The following is a 17,141-nucleotide window of genomic DNA, read 5'->3' as shown; positions in this document are numbered from 1 at the left end:
CCCTCAGTTGACAAGCTTTATGGAGACGCTGGTTTCCTTTTCCAGTACTCGGCACCTGCCCACAATGCCATAACGCCTAGTAACTGTTTTGCTTCTAGAACACCTCAGCAGTGCCACAGGCAGATTGCCTCCATACCACGCCACATTGATGCAGTAATTTGTGCAAAAGCAGCCCGAGTAAGTATGGACTGTATAAATGAACTATTTTAGATTAGTTCATTCCTTTCAAAAAGCCAATCTCTGTATTATAACCTCTTTATTCTCATATTTTGAGATACTGGTTTTCATGAGCTTTCATGTAATCATCAAGATTAAAACAAAATAAAATATGAAATATGCCACTTTATATCACTTCAGGTTGTTTTACATAAGGTTACATCTGGCTTACTCCAAATTCTCAAAAGATCCATTCAGGAACAATATATGCATAGACTTTGCATTGCAAATAACACTGCATGCAGATTTGCAAATGCACTGAGGAAGTCACTTGTGTGGGCCAGCAGGGGTGAGAATGAAAGGTCTTGTGAAGTTCTTAAAAGGTCTTATGAAGACTTACTGTTTCCTGTAAATCTCAGTTAATTGTGGATTTACCCATTTAGTAATTGTATGTATGGCAGGAACAATAGTATAGTCCTGAGGGCAAAAGTGTCCTTTCATGTGAATTTAGGAGTGCCCAACAAATTAGAAAAACATGTCACAATTTCCAATAGCTTTTCTAGCAACAAAACCACAGAGGACCAAACCATTTGTACTTGTAAAAGGGGGGCCAGACTGTGAAATGTTTGGGAACCATTGTCTGAGCTTTTTCTCACAGAGGCAGTAAGGAAAGTATGCAGGCATGAAACTGAAAAATGGTAGTATCAACATATTGACAGCTTACCTGTTTGCATAGGTGACTGAAGATCAATCTAAACATACTGTACATGTTAAGATGCACAGTGGGGCTCAAGTGCAAAGGCTGCAGTGGAGATGTAAACTGTAAAAGGCAGATTGATATGCTTCCCTTTTCTTCCTCAGCCAGCTGTCTGCACACAATGCACATACAGTGCCTACCCCCTTGGATATTTTCCCCTTACATTGCCTTTACAAATGGACTTTGTATATATTGAATATAATTTGTCTGTTTTTTGAATATGCAAAAATATAATGATAAGAATGTACAAAAAAACATATAGAATATATATATAAATATATAATGTAGAATAACTGGTATCATAAATATTTTCCCCCTTTAAAGTGACTGACCTAATTCAACAGCGGTCCAGCCAAATTTGTGCTTGTAGTCTCACAATTACAGAAAGGGAGATCACCTGAGTGTGAATTTGTATAGTAAGTATAAGTATATATACTCTTTTGATCCCTTGAGGGAAATTTGGTCTCTGCATTTATCCCAATCCTTGAATTAGTGAAACACACTCAGCACACAGTGTACACACAGTGAGGTGAAGCACACACTAATCTCGGCGCAGTGAGCTGCCTGCAACAACAGCGGCGCTCGGGGAGCAGTGAGGGGTTAGGTGCCTTGCTCAAGGGCACTTCAACCGCTTCCTACTGGTCGGGGTTCGAACCGGCAACCCTTCGGTTCCAAGTCCGAAGCGCTAACCAGTAGGCCACGGCTTCCCCAAATTCAAACACACTTAGCAACTCAGAGAAAAGTTTATTAAAAAGCATAAGTCAGGGGATGAATTCAAAAGGAGTTCAGTGCCCATGGATGTCCATGATTTTATATGCTGCACAAACCTTCCTTGGAATTCAGTGAAATCCATCATTAAGCAATATAGCAAATGTGTAAATCTGCCGACAGGAGGCCGTCCCCACAAACTGAGTGACTGTAAAAGAAGAAGACTGGTTGGGGAATCCACCAAGGCACCTATGAGTTAAAAGCTTCAGCAGCTGAGATGGGAGAGACTGCAAGGTAAAATGGAAGAAGGTTCTTTGGTCTAATGGGACCAAAATTGCGCTTTTTGGCCATAAGACTATTTGCTATGTTTGGTGGACACAAATACTGCACAATTCGCCACAAAACACCATCCCTACTGTGAAGCATGATGGTGGATGGATTGTGCTCAGCAGCAAGCCCTGGAAGACTTGTAAAGATAAGGGTAAAATGAATGAAAGACTTTATGGGGGTGAATATTTATGCAATCACTTACTTTGCATTATATATTTTCAATTAATCAACATTACTTTGTAGAAATATGTTTTCACTTTGACATTAGTGAGGTTTTTTTGTACATTCTTGTCAGAAAATCCAAATTATATTGATCATGATTTCATTTAACATATCCAAGGGGGTGAATACTTGTCATAGGCAAAAAAACAAACAACCTAATAAATGCTACAACCACTCAAAATGGTAACAGCAACTACTGTCAAGACTGTAATAGCCCTAAGCAATGTAGCTTGAAAATAGTATAAATGTTTTTGTTTTGAACATTTATACATCAGGGGGCATTACAAGTACCAAGTACCTGGTTTAGTGACAAACTTGGGTAAGTTAACTCAGAGAAAGTGGTAAACCTCTGCAAACACCTCAAAGCCCTTGTTGGCATTGTTTTGTTAGGCGAATGAAGCCATACAGCTCTTCTATTAAGAGGTTTACCACTTACTGTAGCCTACTCTGAGTTAACTTACCCAGGTTTGTCACTAAACCACGTACTTGGAAAACCCCCTAGTATGATCTATACTTGTGTTGCATGGTTACTGTGTTTACACCCATACACATGAAAGTATTTTATTGATATTATGACGCCACAGATGCATTGGGCACAAGGGGAGAATAGCTGAAAGTTATCTGCCCTCAACATAGATCAGTAAACTGTTCAAATGACTTATTTGAACTTGTCCAATTCCTTTTTGATGCTTTTGGATCTGCAGAAGATGCACAGTGTTTGTCTCAGGTCAAACAGTCCATTCTTCATCTGTGTTCATTGGTCACATTCATTTTGTACTGGCTTGTTTTTCTGTCAGTTTATATAGATTGTGTTTCCCAGCACCCTGCACTTTCATCACCAGTGATTTCATTACTCATATTGGAGGAGTTATTCAGGCTACTGAAGGATCAATAGACAAAAGTCAACATAATAGGCCTAATATAAACACACACACCATAACTGTAAATCAATTAAACGAAAGGTAATAATATCAATTTAAATAAATAGCACAGTTTATATTTTGCATTTGACCTTTCCATCGCTTAACTGAAGTGCATTAACAAACACTGCAGCTCTTTAATGTGGATATCTTAGCCTATACTGTAATGTTTACAGGGAGCAGGAGCACAATAAACCAAAATCGAGATGACATCTCAGCTGTAACAGCTTTGGTGAAGAAATATCTGATGTAATAACAAGCAATATTGCACACAAGTTGTTGAACACAAACATTTATTCATCCACCCATCCGCGCACCTGGTCAATTAAAACGGTCAGACAAGGCTAGGCCTACGATAATTAAAAGAAAACAATAAGCTGTTCTGTGAACCCAACAACATTATTTCTGTTTTATTTTAATGATAAAAAAAAATACAAATAGGAACTGGATGGATGGCCAATATAAATAGGACAGTTCATGTAGTGCACTTCACTGCTGGTGAGTCTGGTGAGTTGCGGTCTCTCCGCAAGCAGCGTAGTTCGTTTGGTAAGAAATTAATTCAGCTCGCGCGAATGCAAATATTGGAAACAAGTGTACGTTTTTTAAGAGGGTTATCGTCTTGTTAGCTGGTAGCTGTCAGTGAACACATGTGCTGTAGCCTCCAATTGATATCCAAATTGAATATCAGTGCCTGGGAAAATGACCAAGATGAAGTTCGGAGCAGTCGTTGTTACGGCAGGTGTACTGGGTTTTCTCAGCTTCGCATGTCTTGCTTTGGCAATCGGAAGCGAGTACTGGTACATAATAGATGTGAATACTAACTGCTCGAACAGCAGTGTAGCATCTGTAGTGGGAGCGCAGAGTTCTCATGCCGGATTATGGAGAATCCATGAAGGTATGCTCACTTTACTTTACGTTGGTAAGCAGATCACTTCTCTGTGAAGTTATAAAAGGTTGTTGAATTTTGACTAATAATTTTGTCTATGCTAGATTGATATGTTTGGCAGACAGTTATTCTCCAGCCATTAATATGTTCGTGCCAAATGTGACATATAGCCTACCAAATTGCACACAAAATCCTACTATTAGACCACACAATTTTGAAATATCCTATGTTATGCTACACCTTTATAAGGTTCACAGGACCATTCATTACAGCAGTATGGTGTATGTCTGGGTGTTTGGCTGCATTATCAATTTGCTCAGTGAAAAGGGTCTGACAAAACACAAGTCTCTTTTTAATTAGGACACAACCTGTATGTCATCTCAATGGAGACGTCCAATCACACTGCGCTGGAGAAACACCTTCTGAGTAGGTTACATTGGCTTCCTTTTGATTGACAATGCTGACAATTGTATGTTTTAGATAATAAAATACCATGGTAAACGACTGAAGTTACTGTGTGTTGGATGGAAATGGGAAGATAAGGCATGTGGTGGTTGTAAATACAGCTTGTTCTGACATTTTGCAGAACCACTGCCATTCACATTATGGGTTTTGTTACCAGCAATCAAGAATTGAAGATTAGAAGACTACAGTATGTTTAATCTCTCTATGCTTTTCAATGAGAAAAGATTTGATTTAAAAAGAAAAAAACTAGCCTATTCTCGCTTAGACATATTAACAACTAAAATAAATAAATAAAGGGGGACAATTGTGCAGAGAAATGTATTTAAATTAATTAATTAAATTAAGAAATGACTCTGATTGCTGTTGTGGCAGGGAGTGTATTGTTGCCTGATTATTTTAAGAGCCAGAAGTCTAAGTCTAGATTAATGTCTCTGGTAATAAAAGCAGCTCCATTCATGTCATATGTGAAGACTCCAGCCGTGTGCTATAAATCAAGACATTAAGCTTTTGTCTGTGTTTGTTTATGTACATTTCCCCATTTTCTCCTGCTGTTGTACCCATAGGTACTACTCCACCCGTTCCTTCAACTTGTTTTCGATCCCAAACCAAATAAAATCCACACTACTGCCAAGACAAAAGGTCTTACCCAACCTCTCAGACCTCAATCATAAGGCCATAATCATAACCACAGGACACAGCACACACAGCAATCACAGGACATCACACTGACCCACTCAACTGCCACCTCACTGTAATGCCATCAGCACAAAGTAACATGTCCCTAAGGGGTAGCGGGGCCCTTTTTGAACTAAATCCTCCCTGCAGCCACAACTGCCAACCTAGCTGAGTGCCTTTTAGCTGCTTATCAGTGTGTGTTGTTTGGTCCTGTTGTTCATTGCATCTGTCTACACTGTCTGTTTAGTTATTTGTACTGTTCGTTGCATTATGTTTTCTGTTATACACTGAGAGACATAATTTGTGAAGTTGCGCATAGTCTCTGTGAATTTTTCTCCAGGGACAGTAACAACAACAACAACAACTTGCATTTATATTGCGCTTTATCAAAGCACCCAAAGCGCTTCACATTGAAGGCAGAACCTAACTACCCACCACCAATGCATAGCACCCATCTGGGTGATACGCAGAAGCGATTATCCAGCAGAACGCTCACCACACACCAGCTTGAGGTGAATGGATGAGTCAGTTACACTGGGAGATGATTAGAGAGACAGATTGTATGAGCCAGGTTGGGAATAGCCAGGACATTGGGGAACCCCCTACTCTTTGCAATAAGTGCCATGGGATCTTTAATGACCACAGTGAGTCAGGATCTTGGTTTAAAGTCTCATCCCCAGTCGACCAACAAAAGCTTTGTGTTGTTGATGGTATACCTTGTAAATAGAGAAGTGGCTCAATTGTCTTCTGCTTAGAGCAGTCAAAGTATGTATGCCAGGTCCAATGTGGTTGGACCGAAGATTTTACATGGTTGGACTGAGTCGTTTGTTGCTGCCTGCCCTGCGTGTGCATACCTGACATTGGATGGTGTAAGGGCCAGGTGGTTCTTGTGTTCAAGGGCACTTGATTTCATAATTTGTCCATAGTATTATTATGCTAATTATTAGCAGGCTTAAAATGCTAAATTACACTGGATAAAGTTTTTTTTTTTTGCAGAAATGGTCGTATAGTCTGCATGTGAAGTGAGGCTGTTGTACATGATTCAGAATATCAAAAGCATCCCAATCAGCCCAAACAGACGTACAATTTGGGTTTCCTTGGTGGTGGAATGACCTACCCAATTTTATGCAATCTTGTGAAAACCTTTTTGTTTTGAAGATAAATATAAATAGCTGCATTGGTTCAAAGCTAATCTTTAATGATAATCTTTCTGTAATATGCCACTGTTTTTTTTTCTTGTACAATGTGACATCAATAATTTTGTTTACATATAGTATTCATAATGTGAATCACTTTGGATAAAAGTGTCATAAATATCATTTTGAATCCTGTGTGTGTATGTATGCATCCCGATATAGGTTTGCACAGAGCCGTGGTGATACTTTTGCCGATGAATCTGTTGTTGCTGGTAGTAGGTGGCATCTGCACTCTCTTCAGCGCCCTCATGTACAGTAGTTGTCTTCTCAAGGCCTCTGCTACATACCTGCTTCTCTGCAGTAAGTTTCTATCTTTCTCTCCCTCTCTCTCTCTCTCTCCTTGTCTTTCTCAATTCAATTAAATGAGCTTTATAGATATAAAGTACAGAGATTGTATGTCTAATATAAATGAGAGTACCGGTATGTTAATCTGGGATGAAAGAATGGTCTCTACTGTATGTCTGGCAGTACTTTGCACATACGTGCATGATCTAAGTACACCTGTAATTGTGACAGTTGACTTACATAACTGCTCTGCATAGTTCTCTGGAATCACAGCCTCTGGGTGATATAGTCAGCAGGTGGCAGATAAGAACTGATTCACAGGAACTTCCTGGTATTCAAACATATTTGTGTACATGCTAGGTAACTGTCTCTCTTTACCATGAAAACCAGTTCATGTGGTTCAACGGTCAGCGTTCTTTGAGCATGACTAGAGAGCACTGTGTCCTAACATTGAACTCAGTGGTTTTCTCAGAAATTTGGAAATGCGTGGTGCTTGTGTGTGTGTGTGTGTGTGTGTGTGTGTGTGTGTGTATGTGTGTGTGTGTCTCTGTTGCTGTTGCTTTGCAAAATGAAATGAAAATTCGAGCAGGAACATTAAAAAGCAAGGAGATATAGCAGCAGGTTGCCGTTGTCTATGAGGTTATTATCTTAGCCCTGTCTTTTTTACATTTGCAATGTAAGAGTAATCAAATCCTAGCCGCTAATCCTACATATTCTCCCTACATGATATAAAGGGCTTGGAAGTAAGCCTGTTTTATTGTGGGTGATGGTGTGTGTGTCAGCTTGTTCCAGAGCCTTAGAGAACCGCAACTGATGACTGGTTGGAGAGCTGGTTGGTTAGCTCTCCCTGTCCAGCATTTCCCAAACAGTGCAACAAATGGCCAGTTCAAGTGGCTCAAAAGCCTCAACTTTAACCAGGGACCAACAAGCTCATGTCAACAGTTTTGCCACCAGCTAGAGGTTGGTTACCCAGGGGCAAGTGGCGGGACCACGCAGCTCCACCATCTGGGGTGATGATGGTGCATGGCGTATAAAGCAAAACAGTCCAAAAAGCTATGCCACATGCTCAGCGCTAAACCTGTTTGCTTCTCAGTAGACTACTAATGGTGCTACAACAATAGCATCCTCCAGCCCATGAACTAATTCTGTTACTAACTCTTCTGATCCAAAGGGCGGCTATCCTTCAGTACACCCCTGTTCACTGGCAAAACCAAACTTGGCATCTTTGAGCCAGCTCTTAGAGGTGTAATATTAGTAGTAGTCAGTAGACAGTAGTCTCACAGTAAAGATTCAATGCATCTGAATGGGGAATTGTTTAATCTGATCACTCCCTCCAAATAATGCCAGCTGCGGATCTGTCACGGCGCCATCACACACACCCCCTCACCTCACAGCATGAATATGAAAATAGCCAAGACAAATGCTGCGTTCATATCAAACAACTGCTGAATTAGGGAACTGGATCTTTTTTGGTCCAAATTCAAGCACTGACCACCAGAGAAAGCAATGGTATACTTTCAAATATAAATTCTGAGCAATGAAAGGCTAGTCAAGTAATTTGCCTGCAATTGTATACCAATTACTGGCAGTAAACTTTAGATTGTGCCATTGTATGCACATTTTCTAATCATCACTCCATTCATGTGATATGGAACCGTATGTCTACCACATAAGCCTCCCCAGAGCATTTGCTCTTTACAATGGCAGTATACAGGTGCATCTCAAAAAATTACAGGTAACACTTTACTTGACAGTATCGACATAAGAGTGACACATGAAACCTAACCTTAACCCTTAACCCTAAATCTAACCCTAATCCTAACCCTAACTTGTTATGACAAAAAAACAAATGTCACTTAATAACAGAAGTGTTATGTCATAAACGTTTATGACTTGTTCATGACACGTTCATGACAGTGTCATGTCACTCTTATGTCGACACTGTCAAGTAAAGTGTAACCAAATTACAATATATTGCTCTTCCCTGACTGAGATATTAAAGGCAATTTCTCACATGTATCTCTGTTTCTCGAGGTCACTGAGTACTGTCGGTACGAAAAAAACAAAAAAACAATCGGTTCTACCTAGATCAAGTTGCTGCAGCCAACAGCTAAAGGGCCCTATCATGACATTCTAAAGTGCATCGTCACTCGTCAAAAGTCTATTCAAATTTAGTAGGATGTCCAGTTCACATTGGGAGGGGTTTCGGTATCAAAAGTGGCGCGCATGGCGTAACAAGGTGTTCCTAGGTCTTTTAATCTGTCAGGATCTGGCCCGGACCGTTGGAGTTTGTGCCACCCTGGTGGCCATTTTGTGTATTGTCCTGTGTTTGTTTTTACCTGTTCCCCATGTGCTTTGTGTTACCTGCCTGTCACCTGTCTTTGTCTCCGCCCCATCTCCTTATTTGGTCTGCTTCCTGTCTTGTTAGTTTTCCCTCCTTTCTGCTTCCACATCTGTTCTCCATTATTGTCTCGTTGGTTTCGTCCAGTCCTCTGTCTCTCTGTTAATTGGTCTGTGTATTTCTACCCCGGTCTCTTTGTCCTTTGTCGGATCGTCTCTCTGTTTCACCTTGTCTAGCACAAGTCCTGTTTGTTGTAAGTAAGTCTAATTGTTAAGTTCGTGTTAAGAATTAAATCTGTTTTGTCTGTAATTCTGCCTGTTGGAGTCTTGCACTTGGGTCCTCCTGCTCAATCCTGACCGTACGATCCGACCATAAATGGACCCAGCAGACTTCCCAATGGAGGAGCTAAGTCAGGAGCCGGATCTGCCTCCCTCTAATTTTCCGGTCCCGCCTCTGCCCGAGCCCTTCTCTGTTCCTGTCTCTCCTGAGTGGTCTGTCCCTGTCCCCGTCTTTGTGCCAGTCACCGTGCCCGTCTGTGTCTCTGTCCCAGTCACCATCCTAGTCACCGTCCCTGTTACTGTCCCCGTCACCATCCCAGTCACTGTCCCTGTCACTGTCTTTGTTCCTGTCCCTTCCCCTGCCCCTGTGTCTGAGTCTGTCGTGTCTGAGTCTGTCGTCCTGCCCGAGTCAGTCCAGTCTTTGTCTGTTTGTTCCCTGCCCAAGCCGTCTGAGTCTGCCCAGTCTGACTCCGTCTGAGTCTGCCCCCGGTCTCTCGGACCAGTCCCTCCGTCCAGGCCCCCTCCGCCCACCCTGGTTGGACTTTTCAGGGGACGCCAGGAGGCGTCCGTAGAGGGGGGGGTACTGTCAGGATCTGGCCCGGACCGTTGGCGTTTGTGCCACCCTGGTTGCCATTTTGTGTATTGTCCTGTGTTTGTTTTTGCCTGTTCCCCATGTGTTTTGTGTTACCTGCCTGTCACCTGTCTTTGTCTCCGCCCCATCTCCTTATTTGGTCTGCTTCCTGTCTTGTTAGTTTTCCCTCCTTTCTGCTTCCACACCTGTTCTCCATTATTGTCTCGTTGGTTTCGTCCAGTCCTCTGTCTCTCTGTTAATTGGTCTGTGTATTTCTACCCCGGTCTCTTTGTCCTTTGTCGGATCGTCTCTGTTTCACCTTGTCTAGCCCAAGTCCTGTTTGTTGTAAGTAAGTCTAATTGTTAAGTTCGTGTTAAGAATTAAATCTGTTTTGTCTGTAATTCTGTTAATTCTGAGTCTTGCACTTGGGTCCTCCTGCTCAATCCTGACATTAATCAGTCATATGGGTGTGTTTGGGGCGTAACATCATTTTAAACCAATGAGAATGACATCTGTCATTCCCTTTAACGGCGCAGTTACTTTCACTATTGACTGACAATGGGTTACCACCGAAAACATAGGCTGGAAAAAGCAACACTTACCCTAATATTGCTCAAATGACTGAATAAAACAACATTTATCCTGCAGAGGAGTTGCTTATATCTCATGACAGTGCGTCTTCAGCTGTGCTCCATACGTGTCTCTCGCCTCTCCCCTAATCACTTTTAACCGTCATGACCAATTTGCAAATGATGGTGAATAACTACTCATCATGAGATTTACAGTATTTCGTAATATCTTTATTCTAATTATGTTTCCCATTGTAATCGTGCAATTTGTAATGCTTTGCATGGACGTGCGCTGGTGTGCGTTCATGAATGGTAGAAGGATGGTGCATGCACCTGCCAATATGACTGTTGACATGCGCTCTTAAAATAGCATATGAACAACTCGCCATTGACTTCTGACCAGGTTTAGGTGGTGTATGATGGTGATTTTTAGACAACGCGCCAGGCCCCTCCCTAGGTTGTTAATTGCCACACCCCTGGTCGCAATGTTTGCAACGTGCAAAATACCGAATTAAGCTTTGCGCGGGTGAATAACGAGCTTTACGCCATGCGCTGGTTCCCAAAATACAGCCCAAAGCAGTCAGACACTCTGGGAGCATGCACATGGGGGCTCATGAATTCTTTATTTTAATATTTTGAGAAATTAATTTCCATGAGCTGTAAACTAATCAAATTTAGAATATTCAATATTAAAACAAAAAGGCTTGAAATATTTCACTTTATGTGTAATGAATCTAGATTATATGAAACTTTAACTTTTTGAAATAAATTAAGGGGGGGGGATCTGTTATATTATAATAAACTGGAAGAGCAACGCTTTGACACTTCATTTGAACAAACCATATCCCTTGCTGGCACCCCACCACTCTCAATCCTAGTGACAGAAGCGATGTTACTGACCTGTGCTCATGTCAGCCTCTGCTAGCTTCCCTTTAGATGGCGTTTGGAAATCAATACATCCACCAGAAAGCTAGAGCTGTGTATAATATATGTTGATGTATGTCTACCCCCTAATTTTGCACCACCCAATTTTGCCAGTTGTCTTTCCCTGTGACACAGGATAGGTGCCAGGAAAAAAGAGAAGAATGTGTGGTGTGTGTGTACACACAAAGAAGCAATATATTATCTACCGTCTGAGTAGGTCTTGGACTGTAGCCTCTCCACAATGGAGACAAGGCCACTATTGCAATCAGGACATTGGTTGTCGTTTTATTGTTATAATATATAGCAATGCTATGCAAAATAGCCTCTTCAAGTTGATTTTTGAAGACATATGGTCAAGTGAATAAAATATAATGTGTTTATCTGTGGTCTGCTTGTCACAGCCCCCTAACCATAAATGTCTAATGATATCCCTGGTGAAGATTGAGTTTACTGTCCTAAATTGCAGAAGAATATGAGATGTATATCGCTCTTTAAATGCAGGCATGTTCCTCTGTCTCACTGAAACCAGCGCTCAAGTCCTTTCAGTAGGTATCACACACACTGGGGAATCAGCCCTCTTTATTCAGCTCTGGCAGCTTGAGGTCATTTTCATTACACAGATCTCATTTCATTTATTCTATGTGTGCGAAGGGGTGATTGGCGGATGTGTGTGTGTGTGTCAGTAAAAAAGATAAACACACACACACAAACATACACACTCTTTCTCTCGCGCACACACACACTTTCTTTGTCTCTCAGACATTTCAGGTTCATATCAGAATTATAAATATTTTTAGGTTTTGTTTAAGCTTTCATGACCTTTCATCCAGCTTCCACTTGTCTTATCTGAGGATGTATTTCTGAGGTAACATCTTCAGTTAGAGAGCGAGGTTTGGGGGAGTTTCTCTGAAATTTTCATGGTGCTGTCGCCAGATGAATTTCGTACCGCCTAGCTCCACTCATCCATCTGGGATCGATCCATTGGAGCGGTGCTTCAGAAGGCTGGGCCTTATTAAAAAATCCTTGCATAAGATTGGATAAGCCACTTGTCCGTCATCTATTGACGTGCTACTTCAACCACTCATATCGAAGCCAACCCGTGACGCTAAGAACAGTCTCACAGTCGCTTCTACACTATGTCGCATCTATGAAACTCCCGCCCTGCGTCCTAATTGGCTCTACCATAAAATCTTGTGCTGAAATCACTGAATGGAACCGATACAAGATGGATGTGAGTGGAGCTAGGCGGAACGAAATTCATCTGGCGAGAGTCAGGTTACGGCTCCCACACACAGCTGCGTTCTGTCAACGCATGCCAGTGGGTGTTCCCGACGGTAGCTATGCAAATGACTTGAAGTAAAACCGTAATGTGATTGGTTGGTGCCGTCCGTAGATTGGCTTGATTGGCCGGTGCCGTCTGTCGGTGCAGCAACAGCTGAACTCCTCAACGCGAGCGGCGGGAGAAACGCGATGCGACGGACCCACAATTCAGTTCGGCAACATTTCACTTGAGCCCATTTAAAGTAAATGGAATGCGTCTCCAGCAACGCGATGCACGCAGCTGTGTGTGGGAGCCGTTAGTGATGGCAGTAACGCGTTAGTCTATTTTGACCACTTTTTTCGGTAACGATTAATCTAACGCGCTACTATTTACAAACCAGTAATCAGATTAAAGTTACTCATCTAAGTCACTGTGCGTTACTATTTTTGTAATTTTCCTTAGTAAAAAGATATATTCTTTGCTTTCTTCTTGTCTCGGGGATTAACGTCATGTATGCCAATCTTTTCAGCATGAGGACAACTCACGTGTAAAACCACGCAGCGACACAAACGTAAACAACAATGGAGGGAGGAGAGAGATGCACATTTTATCTATACAGTCATTATTTTGAGTTTGTGTCAGCTAAACATGACAACATTAAGGTATATTGTACATTCTGTGCTGGCGACAAAGTGCTGTCTAGCTAGACATCCCAAGTCTCCCAAAGTTTTGCGAGTCTCCCACATGATATCCTGACGCCCGCAAATTACATAGCCTAAAATCTCCCGGAACCTAGAGCGAACAAGAGCACGCAAGCCAGACCGGACTTCAAATCGCGTGTGCATCTGAGTTTAACGCGCACACAACGGAGAGGGAGAGAGAGCATCCAAGACAGAGAGCATTCTGGTCTGTTTTGCTAATCAACCAATCAGTTTTCAGTGTAGGTGGGCTTATATCTCTTTTCTGCCGAACTTAATTAATCAGTTCAGTATAGGCTATCTAGGAACAGGAGCGTCATGGCAGAGTCAGTGCCCCTCAAAAAGGAACATTTAAGACCCATTTCACATCAGACTACACAAAAGTTTACCCAATTGTCTCATAAGAGTAAAACATAATGATAGTCTTGCACACTGCACTGTTTGTAACAGTAACCTGCTCACGGCAGGTTAAATGATTGCAAAAGACTTGTTGAGGTGAGTTTAACAAGTGTAATTTCATTTGCATATTACTCAGGCCTATACTAGATGGCTAGTTGCCAAGGCTACATGAAAAGGCCAAACTACCAAAATCTACAAATTTTACTATCACAATTTCTATCAATAGGCCTTCCTTAATTGGTGTACTGACTAGTCTAGTGTCACTAGACATTATTGAACAAACATCTGCATTTCAGTATCTAAGTAGATTAGGTTGGGATGTCTGCTATACATTGTTGTCATTACTGTTAAAATGCACTTCAAGTATAGTGAGTATTGGCAAAACCGGTTATCATTTTTATGTTGAGGCGGTGGGGGTGTTGTCGGCAGCTGCTGAAAGTAACTAATAAAGTAACTTGTAATCTAACTTAGTTACTTTTAAAATCAAGTAATCAGTAAAGTAACTAAGTTACTTTTTAAAGGAGTAATCAGTAATCAGATTACTTTTTCAAGGTAACTGTGGCAACACTGGTGCTGTGTCACTGACTGTTGCAATTCAATGTTTCTTAGTAACAAAGTGAGGATCTTACTTCCCTTAACTATTACATTCTGAAGAATTTCACGTTGTTGTTGAAAGATGAAGTGAACACTGAATAAAATAGGCTATAACACAAAATACTCTAAATAAATTGTACTGAAATGATAAATGACATGGAGAATTTACTAGTATCTATCCAGTGTCTGTTTGAATAGTTTTTCACTCATTTATTGAAGAATGTTGACCAAAAGTGCCCTTGTGGCTTCAATTTGCTTCCCTTTTCCTTTTAAAGTAATTTTGTACAAGAAATGTTAATGACATAACATTAATGATGATTTAGAGAGACTTGTGGTTTAGAGGAAATGGCAATGTAATTTGCATTTTGGTGAAATAAAAAACAACATGATGTGTGTTTTCTAAAGACTTCCTAAGTGGCTTAAATATTTTAGTGAAGGTTTTAATCAGTGGCTTAAACTATATAAATCTTATGGCATATAAGTACATTCTTGTCTGTCTTATTTTAAATAGCCTGAAATGATTATTAAAGGTTAGTTTATGAAAAGGGAACTGACCTTTCCATGGCCTTTCTCTAAAATATATTCGGTTTCTATTGGCAACTGGAAACCTTCAGCCAAGTTTTGTATGAGGTTTTGACAGCTAGTACTTTGTTCTCATCAAATAAAACCCTGCCACTAAAAACACTAATCCTTTTATGCTGCCCTATACTATAATGTATCTATTTTTCTGGGATGCCAATGTAGCCTATGCTTCTCAGATTGTAAACAGTTATTACAAATTCAATCAAAAGTCTAGAAAAATGTAGTCTGCTCCTGTCTCACCATTCATAATAATATCACAAGACCAATTTAGCTTTTTGTGTATTCATCAGACATTGCATATAGGCTACTAAATTATAATATTCCTTGTCCCTTAACCTAGATCATTATGGACTGCTCTGCATCCTTCATGACTTCATGATTACTTGATACCAATAAAATATTTGACAGCAAGGCCATCACCTGGCCTGAAGGGACCATCTTGGATTATATTCGATGCCAAACATTAGACCTTAAACTGTTTTTTTTGTTTGTTTGTTTGTTTTTTCCTCTGGGAATGAAGGAACCCTGCACACCCGATGTTTGTATGACTGTGTACTGCCCTCCCCCGCAGGTGTGCTTACCCTCTCTGGCGTGAGTATCTACGTCAGCTACTCCCAGCAGGCCCTCGCAGAGGTCCAGCGCACAGTGGACGAGGCGACGCTGTCTCAGGTGGACCCGTCCTTCGGCTGGTCTCTGACTGTGGCCTGCCTCTCGTTTGGCCTGCAGGCGGCCTGTGGGAGCGTCCTGCTGGTGGCTGCCGGGATAGCCCAGAGGCCCGCACGCTCCGCCAACCCCACCCTCCCCCTGCAGCAGCTGGAGATGCAGCCCAGCACAATAACGTCTCTCTGAGGCACTGAACTCAAGTTGAGAGCAAAGACATTGATTGAGAGGAGGCATGCCGTCAGCATGGCTGTGGTTTCTGTAGAACGCACCACAATGGACTCGGATGGAGTGAAATCTATAGATTATACATTGATGTGATGTTGAAGTTATTTCTGTTGTCAGATATCACATTGTCATTACTGCACTGGATGAAATTTTCCTCACAACGGAAAGTGCACTGTTGTGAAGTTGAAGAATCGATCATGGTGATTGAATAACAGGGATCCACTTTTAATTTGATGACAGTGGAATGAAGAACCAAATGCCAATCAACTGCCATCTCTGAAGAAGTCTGTTAAGCTGCTCATGCGTATTTGTTCTTGTCATGGTAGTTTGATTGTAATTTAAATGTGTGATTACCTCATTTGATGAAAAATATTTTATTCAAAGTGACCTTCAACTGTGTGCATGCTTGATAGCGTCTGAACTCATTGACTCTTCCATCACCATACATCAGAAACGATTGTTCAGTGGTGATTTAATTATGCATGAAATGTCACTGAACAGATAATAGTAGTTGCATTTATCTAGAGGCCATTGGTGTAATTGTGTATCTTATTCTGTGTAATTGGTCAGTTGGTACAGACAGATTGTTTTATCCATCCTGGGCTTCATCTCTCTGGACATTTTATGCTGCCGTACATCTTGCCATAGTTGCCACAGCTCAAAAATGTCTCTTTGGAATTTCTAAGGACTTGCTTCCACCATGTTTGCCTAAAATCAAATGGCTATTTTGATTACTTTCAGTCTGGTTTTCGGGCAAATCACAGCACTGAAACAGCTCTTATTAAAGGGATACCAGGCAAGCCTAATGCTTTTTCTCTACGAAGCTCCCCCTACCGTCTGTACGTGTCTTTGCATCTTCCGTCAAGGGTTTTCACTGCTTATTCGCCGGCTCTGCCATTATACACACGTTTGCAACAATCGCTAGCGTTTCGTTAGCCTGCCTCTGTGCTGGGGATGCAGGATGTAAACTTATCCTGCTTCTCGCGATGTCTGAGTCTTTGTGAGACTGAAGGTTGGCAGGTAGGATACACCGAACTTGCAAGTGGGATATTCTTCCTACAGGCAGTAGGGGCAGGCGAGAGAGCCTTCATTCGCCCCGTAATGAGTAATTTAACCATATACCGACTTACAAAGATGATTAATTAACACAAAAACGTTGCCTGGTGTCCCTTTAAGGTTTTAAATGACATACGCCTCAATACAGATGCAGGCAAAACATTCAGCACAACAGTCCTAGTGCTACTGGACCTTAGTGCAGCGTTTGACACTGTTGATCATAACATATTACTACACAGATTAGAACACTGGGTTGGATTTACAGGTATACTGTAGTTATCAACTGGCTGAAATCATATCTACATGAAAGGGGTCTCTTTGTTGCCATCGGCAACTGTACCTCAACCCCAATGTCCTTGACCTGTGGTGTTCCCCAGGCG

At 41.4% G+C, this 17,141-nt stretch overlaps 1 protein-coding gene across 1 annotated transcript; it reads left to right on the top strand.

The window, feature by feature from the left end:
• The first annotated feature begins 3,620 nt into the window (after nucleotides 1-3,620).
• Nucleotides 3,621-16,455, top strand: LOC143103210 (transmembrane protein 235). The gene is made up of 4 exons (XM_076267028.1): nucleotides 3,621-3,988; nucleotides 4,340-4,405; nucleotides 6,478-6,615; nucleotides 15,389-16,455. Exons 1-4 carry the CDS (start codon nucleotides 3,793-3,795, stop codon nucleotides 15,664-15,666), a joined length of 678 nt encoding a protein of 225 aa, XP_076123143.1. The 5' UTR covers nucleotides 3,621-3,792; the 3' UTR covers nucleotides 15,667-16,455.
• The last annotated feature ends 686 nt before the right edge of the window (nucleotides 16,456-17,141 follow it).

This window comes from Alosa pseudoharengus, unplaced genomic scaffold (assembly GCF_046254945.1).
Source record: "Alosa pseudoharengus isolate Yale_2024_CS ecotype anadromous, Long Island Sound unplaced genomic scaffold, YU_APseudo_1.1 YU_APseudo_1.1_scf_4, whole genome shotgun sequence".
In the NCBI taxonomy this organism is placed as follows: domain Eukaryota; kingdom Metazoa; phylum Chordata; class Actinopteri; order Clupeiformes; family Clupeidae; genus Alosa; species Alosa pseudoharengus.
This window is presented reverse-complemented; position numbering and strand designations above follow the sequence as displayed.

Bases quoted from the DNA above. Each gene is read 5' to 3' on its own strand.
- LOC143103210 (XM_076267028.1), top strand. From the start codon at position 3,793: ATGACCAAGATGAAGTTCGGAGCAGTCGTTGTTACGGCAGGTGTACTG. The intron at 3,989-4,339 runs GTATGCTCACTT...CTTTTTAATTAG, and splicing joins ATTATGGAGAATCCATGAAG to GACACAACCTGTATGTCATC. The intron at 4,406-6,477 runs GTAGGTTACATT...ATCCCGATATAG, and splicing joins GCTGGAGAAACACCTTCTGA to GTTTGCACAGAGCCGTGGTG.